The 9,709-nt window shown below is 47.0% G+C and overlaps 1 protein-coding gene across 1 annotated transcript in view; it reads right to left on the minus strand.

The window, feature by feature from the left end:
- The window catches only part of LOC142574618 (uncharacterized), a 68,538-nt gene extending 63,768 nt beyond the window's left edge, over positions 1 to 4,770 (minus strand). The window contains exon 1 of the mRNA XM_075683661.1: positions 4,593 to 4,770. Coding sequence (XP_075539776.1) covers positions 4,593 to 4,653 — 61 coding nt within the window. The 5' untranslated portion in view covers positions 4,654 to 4,770. The remainder of the gene's footprint in view (positions 1 to 4,592) is intronic.
- Positions 4,771 to 9,709: the final 4,939 nt, after the last annotated feature.

Here is a 9,709-nt window from a genome sequence, read left to right on the forward strand (position 1 = left end):
GAAAACTAAAGTAATGTTTAACAGTCTCGGAAGAGAACAGCAGTTTACGATCTAAGGTAGCGAGGCACTGGAAGTGGTAAGCGAATACATCTACTTAGGGCAGGTAGTGACCACGGATCCGGATCATGAGACTGAAATAACCAGAAGAATAAGAATGGGCTGGGGTGCGTTTGGCAGGCATTCTCAAATCATGAACAGCAGGTTGCCACTATCCCTCAAAAGGAAAGTGTATAACAGCTGTGCGTTACCAGTACTCACATATGCGGCAGAAACCTGGAGGCTTACGAAAAGGGTTCTGCTAAAATTGAGGACGACGCAACGAGCTATGGAAAGAAGAATGATGGGTGTAACGTTAAGGGATAAGAAAAGAGCAGATTGGGTGAGGCAACAAACGCGGGTAAACGACATCTTAGTTGAAATCAAGAAAAAGAAATGGGCATGGGCAGGACATGTAATAAGGAGGGAAGATAACCGATGGTCATTAAGGGTTACGGGCTGGATTCCAAGGGAAGGGAAGCGTAGCAGGGGGCGGCAGAAAGTCAGGTGCGTGGAGGAGATTAAGAAGTTTGCAGGGACAAAATGGCCACAATTACTACATGACCGGAGTAGTTGGAGAAGTATGGGAGAGGCGTTTACCCTGCAGTGGGCGTAACCAGAATGATGATGATGATGAATCATCATCATGATGAAGCATATAAGCAGTAAGCGTCAGTCAAGCTTATTTGGATGCGGTAATAGATAGTTTTGAAATAGCGTTTGTCGCCATATTTACGTTAAACACAATCATAATAGCGGGACGTTTAGGTGCGCGTCCCTCCAAGACTTGGAGGTCGAGATTTTTCGCACCCAAAGTTTGCGGATGCTAACGGCCGGGCTTACAAAAGAACGGAAAGAGTGTACAAAAGAATGTAAATGGCCCACAATGGCGTTTTGGTTTGGGCACGGCCTGGCTTCTCGTGCCAAACATATTCAAACCAAGACAACCCAGTAGCTACCATCCAATCGCTTCTAGCGTGCGTTCAAATGCCGTACGATAATCCCGCACGTGAGAAGCTGGTAATGCGCCTAATAGCAGAATCGTTTAGGAACCTTTGAAAAGGCGCGATGGTGGCGTTCCTATAGGCCGACGCGTCTATAGTTAAGCCTACGGAGGCCGATATCACCGAACGATATCACAAATTCGACGCACTATTCCCTCATAGCATTGCAGGTGAGGTTATATTAAGTGAAAGCTCATTTCAACAGTTACTGACCATCAGTTACGGCGAGAGCACAGCCATCACGACGAATCATGCTGGAGCGGGCGTCAAAGGTATATATGCCATCATGTTTTCTCCCGATATGCTTTGGAACTTCGGTCGTGTGTTGCAAGTCGTACATTTACCGCGTTCGTTGCAATGTGAATGCGCGGCTGAGGCCCGTTGATTCAGGTCCCGTTCCCTTTTAAGAAGAGCCCGCACTCAGTGCGTGGCGGTGGAATAAGACGCTAACATTTACTGCAACATCATCACGTGTTAGGTTGACTTGGCTTCAAATTTGTTACGCGACGGGCCTTCCCGGTTATTTCTTTTCTCGATGCATGGGGCGTCCGGCATGCAGGTCGAGGGGAAGCGTCGATGTGGAGCAACACAGGCCCGAAATTAAGGACAGGACTCTCCGGCCGAGGCGATGTGGCAAAGTATTTCTTCTTCTTCTTTTTTTTTTTTATACATAAGGCGTGACAGGACAAACACAGCTTGTGCGTGGAACTATCGCAAAGGGCCGTTCAGGGTCCTTGCACTTCTTCGAAACAGTCGCCCAAAGAGTAACCGTACCGAATTGCGTATATTAAAGGGGTCCTGAATCACCCCTCTGGCTTGGGCAAGACACATAGTTGGCGGTAGCATACGCTGCCGTGAACATCTCAGCCAAGGTTTGCAATCGTGCGCGGCGCGCGGAGCGCGCGAATGGAGGGCAAAGTCGCCTCTTTCTCAAACTCTCTCTCTTCAACAGAAGCCGACTTCTCACCCTTTTCTAGACGCTTTATTTCGCAATATAGCAGATTCCCATACGTGGCTGCTATTGGCCAGTATCTTAATTAGGTCAATCAACAAGGTTGTTTGGATCAGTGTGCTTCTTCCTCCTGTCACTGCGTATATTTATCGGCGCAGTTTAATACACAGGCAGAAGTAAGCGAAAATCTGCTTTACAATTGCGATAATAACTACGTACTTCAGGAAGAAGCCGACTGTCGTCTGCTCACACACGGCCGAAGCCGACCGCGTGCGAATTAAGAGGAAGCTTTAGCTCGAGTGCTCCTATCTAAATACATGTAAAAGGAGAATTCGTTTTTCTCGGCAACCACTGCACCAAATTTGACGAGGTTTGTTGCATTTAAAAGAAAAACTTAAAATCTAGTGACTGTTGGTTTCGAATTTTTGAGTTAGGTTGTCAATTTTTTACTAAAAATTGGCGAAAATCAAAAATTTTCAAAAAACAAAACTATCAAGTTTACAACTCTGTAACTCAACCAGTAAGAATGATAATACAATTCTGTGAATTGCATCTAAAAGTACATCCATAGCGGACAAAATTGATATGTTACACATGAATACAAAAAAATTTAATCACAGGGAAATACAACTTTTGTAAAACCGTTGTAACCAACGTAACAAATTCATGTAAGATGTAAGATGACATATTGAATTTGTCCGCTTTGAATGATCTAATGGATGCCGTTTACAGAACCGCGATATCAGTTCTTGATGCATAGCTATCAATTTGTAAACTTCGTGCTTCTATTTTTTTCAAACGGTCAAATATTTGAAAATCGTTTTAAGAAAATTCAAGCCCTAAATCGAAATTCCGCTTCCAACAGTCACTAGAATTTAACTTTCTCTTTCAAATGCAACAAATTTCATCAAAATCGGTGTAGGGGTTATCTCAGAAAAACGTTTTTGCGTTTTACATGTATTTGAATAGGCCGCGTCGGAGTTGGGCCCGAGCTAAAGCTTCCTCTTAAGCTTTGGCCGCCCTGCTTATCGGTGTCGTAGCCGCAGGGTCTCGTTAATTTCGACTAGTTTTAAACACTAAACCAGCCTCGAACTACACGAAACTTAAGGTCAGACCACACGCACGCTTGCCAGCGTGCGCTCAGTCCTAGCCGCTTATGGTTAGATGCCTCGGCAGACTTCACTTCGCATTGAGCTAATGACACCGCTTCAAAATGCCCAAATCGCATGTGGCTACTATCCGTCGTTCAAGCTGATGCATGACAAAGCCGGTCCGAACCACGTAGCACGGCCGGACTGGAGTATATGAGCGCGAACACGCACTCAAGCCCTGTCGTGCACTGTATAAGCCCTCTATATATGCTCCCTGCGGGAGGATATACAGGGACACTGGCTGAGCGCACAGCGGCTCTCTGAGGGCAACCGTGGCGTGTGGGTCACTTTTGGTGCGTCGTAGGCACGAAAATAGTGAGGAGTGGCGTCTACGTGAACGTCCAGAATCAAACTTCAACTACGCGCCACAGTGACGTTCAGTTGTGGTCACGTGCCGCTCGGCCGCAGACTTCGCATTGCAAGGCATTAAAGAAGGAGCGGGGGCACCGCGAAGCGGGAGTTTGATTGCCAATAACTCCACTTCTGTTCAATGCTTTGAAGTACCTTTTTGCGGTAAAGCATTTCTGAAATAGCCGCAAATGCATTCTTCCACTTCGATAAATATTTGTTCAGGGCCCCTTTTGAGCGAATAGATTTTGGGGCTTTTTCGGTCGATCTTGTATTTGATAAATGACCGGACTCGGTGAGAAAAACATTCGCTCGTTCGTTTGTTCGGTCTATTTGTTTACATTGACGATCATCGTCGATGGTTTCCGCACATTTCCTTTTTTGTCTGTACCTATAATCACTATACCATGTATGAATATACCGGAGTAAAGGAGCCGTAAATTTGTTTACCGTAATGCTTTAGAGCTGCTCAACATACAATTACCGTATAGGCTCCCTTTCTAGAGAAACAGTGCTTATGGTACCATCTGTTGGTACCAAGTTGAACCGTAGAATATAGAAGTGTTGATTGCATAATTGCACCGACCATATTCTACTGATTTTACTGCCCTAAACTATTGGCAGTGACATCGTCATTACCGTAGAAAGCGTTAGGTTATTTTCGACCGACCAGAACATGCCCGCGGAAAAAAATATTATTGCATATCACGGTGGGACAAAGCGCCCCAGAAAGTTGCTACCGGTAGCGCAGGCGTCGAGCTACTGTACGAGGGAGCATATGCTACATTATACTTAACGCTATACACCTCCAAGCCCTCAATGCTTCTGTATGACCATTAAGGGAGCCACGCACAGGTATACACTTAGCTGCTGCACCTAACTTTTCTCCACCAATACGCAAAATAGTTATAGGATGAGCTAAAGATGTCGAACAATGTAGAGTCGCAATATTTCTATGTACATATATATGTCCTTGACAACGTGGTGTCTCCGTTCCTTCTTCGGCAGCTCATGCGAAATGCATCAGAATTTACGCTCCCACACACAGTGTGGCAGGTGACCACCAGCTTAGCTGACCCACCTTGGCTTTACTACGCTCACCTGGAATGTATGGCTCGCTGCTTGCCGGCAGCGTTTGCGCGACGGCTCCCGTCGTGGTCATGGCTGTGCTCGAACGGCCGTCGCTGGTGGGCGACGAAACGAGTCCACCGTCGGCTACTCCTGTACGCGTAGTCGCGGCCTCTGACGCGGCGGTTATTCAAAGTGAAGCCTTCGAAGAACGCGAGAAACCTGCGCGGGGGAGCTCTTCTCTTCTTCTCCTTCTTCTTCACGTGAGTGCGATTGCCGACGCACCAACCCTAGTCCGGCCTGATTCATGGCCGATCCCCCTTAGTGTGTTGAACCACACCCATATGCACCATACAAACCAAACCAAGCTGATTGCCCTTGGAAAATATTCATGACTGTGATTTGCACTTATATGGCGCGTATCCACAAAGGGGTACAGGCCAAGAATCGGGTGGCAGGCGGTAGCGTACGAAAAAGAAAAGTTGTATAAGAGGAGAAACGAAGAAAAAAACATAAATGGAAAGATTGGAAAAGCAAGAATAGTAGGCTGTAGTGGCAGCAGCGTTAATTACTCAAGTCGGACAGCACTCTTTAGGAACGATCGCTGCTGTGTAGTCAAAGATATTTTCTTTTGATTTTGCGACGAACAGGTAGTCAGACAGACTAATATAGCTAATCGTTCTTCTCATTGGTGATCACGTTCGGTGTTTTAGATTTCTTTAAGTTTCCTTAAGGTTCCCCAGTAGACGAAAAATGTCGATCTTTCGGCGATGCAGCCGTAGCGCCTGCGGACGCCAGAAACAGCCGACTGAACGCTAAATAACTATATCGCCAGCTAAAGCGTATTACAATTGTCTATAAGTAATAACTTTGAGAGCGTGTGGCGAAAATTGAAGTCTGCCACCACATGTTGTAATGATAAATGACGACCTTACTGATGCAATGCCGAGCACGTTCTGCGTCCTCGTTTTATGCTCTAATAGCAGTATACGGATATCCGCTTTATCCGATAGCGGATATTATACGGACATCCGCAACTACGGATATCCGATATGCGTTAGTTTACCGCTTACACTACCAGGTACTCCTTCCCACGCGTTTTGGCTTCAGGCTACACACGCAAGACAAATATTGTAGTCATGGCAGCGGCATTTCATGGGTGGCCCGCTGGGTTCGGCTTTCGGTGCCATGGTAAACGAGCAGGTTACCATGGAATAATGGTTCTTTGAGGGCCTTATAAACATTTTGGCAGGCTTTCTTTCTTTCTTTCTTTATGATTTCTTTTTTGAGCGATAGCTGCTAAAGTTTTCATACAACCAACGGGACCGATTTTGCACGCATTTTGCAGCACGTATACCGGACCAGATCGTTCTCGCTCACACAGCGCGTCCTCTCTTCGCGACCCGACGCTCGGTAAGTTCTGTCCGTTAACGCTTAACGCACGCTCGGTAAGTTCTATCCGTTAACGCTTAACGCGCGCTCTGCAGACGGACTCAAGCTCTGCTATTACCTGCTGCGGAGGGACAGAGGCTGAGCTTGTATTCTGTTTTGCAAACATTTATTCGGCATGTTTCATGATGTACCCATTCGATCACGTCCACTATACTCGTGTCCTGAGGAGAGAATTGCCGAAGTAGAACGCACTGGTATACGTTGGGAGGTTGTTCCTCGGCCAAAGAATCTAAAACTATTTGAGGGATGAGCCGGGAATCGGGCTGTGTGTAATAGAGAATATAAAATATATTGTGGAAGAATATGTTGAAAATTATTAACTCGAAATCGGGAAATTGAGAGATAGTCGACTCGAATGCAAAATTAATGATTATGTTGTAAAGAAACAAATATCTGGATAAGGAGGATAGAGAAAGGAACTAGGCTGCGATTCTTGTACAGCTAAGGAAATTGAAACTCTATTCGCAAGCATTTTGGCTAATAAATCTGAGAGCGGTAGCACCTAAAAAAGAAAATGAACCCAGGAGGAGTGAAGTTGAGGCCATGCTTCGCCATCGTGAACAAGTTTGGTTTGGTTTGGTTTATTGCTGATCTATATGGCTCAACCCACTACGGGGGATCGAACATGAATAGGGCGGCATGCTGGTGAAAAGAGAAAAATACTTAAATAAAATTTTGTAATTAAAGAATGAGATATTAGATGAATGCAAATGGGTAGCATCAATTTTCAGGCTATATTATTTCAAAATTTGAAGTTAATGTTTGGTTTTCATATTAAGGAAAAAAACAAATGGCAGCCTCCTTGTTTCACTTACAAAATTAAATATGGCATCACATGCGTTCCTATTGCAGTGTCCTAGTGCCGATGCCCCGCGGGAGCCAGTATGACAGGAAGCTTAATGACCAATCCAAGTTGGCGAAGGGGACTTTTTGAAGTCGTTTTCTGTGCACGTCGAGCCTACTAAACTCTATAAAGAAATGTTCTATAGTCTCAGGTTCGTTGCAAAACATTGAGGGGAAGGTGCCAAACCAGACCTGTGGGAATGAAAAATTAAGCATTGGCACTCGGCAACGATTTCTCGTAAATGAAACATCAAATCTTCTTGTTGAACACCATCTGCTGTGCCAAGGGAATATAAGGTGCAGAAAATCGGCGTCGTTTAATACACATCACTTGACATGTTCTTCTTTGACACAAAAAGTTTTAAATCTTGCAGCAGTGGGGTATGCCGGAGATTTTAGGATCATCAGTAGCGGGCCATTAAGAGATGCCGCCGCTATAGTGCGACTGCTGACTCGATTGAAGCGCGAGCCAAATGCTTTTAATTATATTCTTCACCTTAATTTATCGGCATTCCCCTGTGGGGTCTCTTGCTCGTCGCCATCGTCAAAATGAAACTGGTCGTTCACATTTATTTTACGGCAATAGCAATTATACTGAAACTCAAGGCGTGTCCGCGCCGTCGGCGCAGCCACCGCCTTTGTCGTGCGGTCCCGCTAAAGGCTCACGCGCGCCGCTCGCACACGGAGGTTTGTTTCAGGGTGCCTCAGTACGTTTGCAGAAGGACCCTGGGGACGAATTTTCGGACGGTCGCTTTCGGCGACATCGCTGTCAGTGCGTGTGTGTTGGCTGGTCGAGCAAAACCGGAACAGCCGATTGGCAGCTGGTTCATCTCTACGTCACGCGAAGGCGACAGTGTCGTCGAAGATGATTGTCCGTGAATACGTCCGCTCGCGAAGTGTCAAGACTGCCAGGTAGTTACAACCTTTGTGTAAAATTACTTACGAAAGCGTACCAGGCTGACCATATATGGCCGTTATCTAAATATTTCCCGGAGAACTAAATGGGCTATACATCGCAGCGACGTCACATTTAGTGGAAATGGGGCACAGGTTAAGTGTTACGACAAGCGAAACTTTCATCTTTTTGGGGGGAGGGGGGGGGAAACACTGAGATGAACGCGAAGGGGAACGACTCCGCGCGGTCGTATAGCCACGGCGCGAGCGGCTGCGCAGCGTGTGTGCACAGCGGAGCCACCTCCGAAACGTGTCGCGCCCTTAAATGACACCTACTCATTTTATACACCTTATACGGCGGATGTGGTATCGGAGTATATAGCTTATACTACCGGGCGTCTCAGAACAGTAGCCAGAAGAGTTACTATCGAGACATCCTATACTCTGCAGTATAGGGTACCAAGATAAAAACAAGTTTTCTTGTTTTATCTAGGGACCTTATGTAGGGATCTAAGGGACCTAAGCCTCATATAGGGACCTAAGCGGGCCGCCAGCGGCGTCCGATGTGTACTAAACGTCGGTGTTTGTCAGAGGATAGGTCATCTAAATCTTCTTTTAGAACCTCCTCATTCAGAGTCCAATGAAAGCATTAGACAGGTTGAGCAGGTATTGAAGAACGCTGGTTCTTTAAGTTGACGTTTACTGGCTACGTTCCTCTGAGACTAGTTTCTACACACTATAGTGCTCAACGGGAATGCTACAGTGCGCGCGCTGAACTCTGGTGCCATAAGGTGAAGGCAGAACGCTGCCCTGCGCTGCAGAGCCGATCGAGCGGAGCGTGGCGGTGCGTCCACTTGGCGCCTTCGCGGACGAACGCGGTACGCATCGCTGGCGTCTCTGGAGAACTTCTGACGCTGTGCACGTGAACTGCGCATGCGCAGTCGATACGAGGACATCACGGCGACGGCGAAAACGTCGCTTGAGTGTCCGTATAATTGCGGTCGCTACCTATAGGAAAAGGCATAAAGAGAGGAAAATTGCATTAAAAAAACATTTCGCAGTACCGCCGGAAAGGCGTACCTCCGATTGCGATAGCGAATTAGTAGATAGCTGTACGAAGTAAGGACAGTAGTTTTATCGGCCGTATAAACTTGTAAACGTTCGCTTAATAACTAAATTAACAATGATAGGATGCGCAAGCGTGACCGAACGAGGACGTAGAAAGAAACAGACACACGGAGACAGTGCTGTCTTTGTGCGTCTGCTCCGTTCTACGCCCTTGTTCAGTCGCGCTTACACATTATATCATGGATTGAAACCAAATAGCCTGTCAATGTGTTTTAACAAACTTGACCAGCTCGGTTACACGCGCGCACAGGAAAACATGAACACACATCGCGCAATGACAGCGGAAGCTGTGTGTGAAAACGCTGGAGTTAGGAATCGCGGCAGCAGCCGCGAGCCAATTGACCTACGTGCATCTGTCGGTTCAACGCGTACGAAACGTCGAAAGCACAGCGCATACGTAGCTACCAGCAGTACGCGCACTTTGCAAACATCGCAGATCGCTTTGAAGATGAGGCCTGCGCAGGCGCGCACTTTGGCAACGTCGCAGACCGCTTTCAATAGACACGACCACCGGGAATGCGTCCCTACGGTGTCCGCCAAAGGCGTCTACTACGGCGTCCGCGATTCGCGTGGCCAACGCCGTAGTAGACATCGCATTTGTCTACCATGGCGCAGAAGTGTCCTTGTATCGGGTCATCAACGCCGCATATCTCGCATACGGTGCGGTCCATTGTGGGGCAATATTCTGAGCGATGTCCCAACTCGAGGCAAACCGTGCATAGTTGCTGGCGTTGACGACGCACGTAGCAACGGTGTTCGGCGCCGTAGGAGCGAACGTAGTGGGGAAACCGGAGTCCGTCGAACGTGAGGAGGGCCGTGTTAGATTTGCCAAT

The sequence above is a fragment of the Dermacentor variabilis genome, chromosome 3, assembly GCF_050947875.1.
Source record: "Dermacentor variabilis isolate Ectoservices chromosome 3, ASM5094787v1, whole genome shotgun sequence".
In the NCBI taxonomy this organism is placed as follows: Eukaryota; Metazoa; Arthropoda; class Arachnida; order Ixodida; family Ixodidae; genus Dermacentor; species Dermacentor variabilis.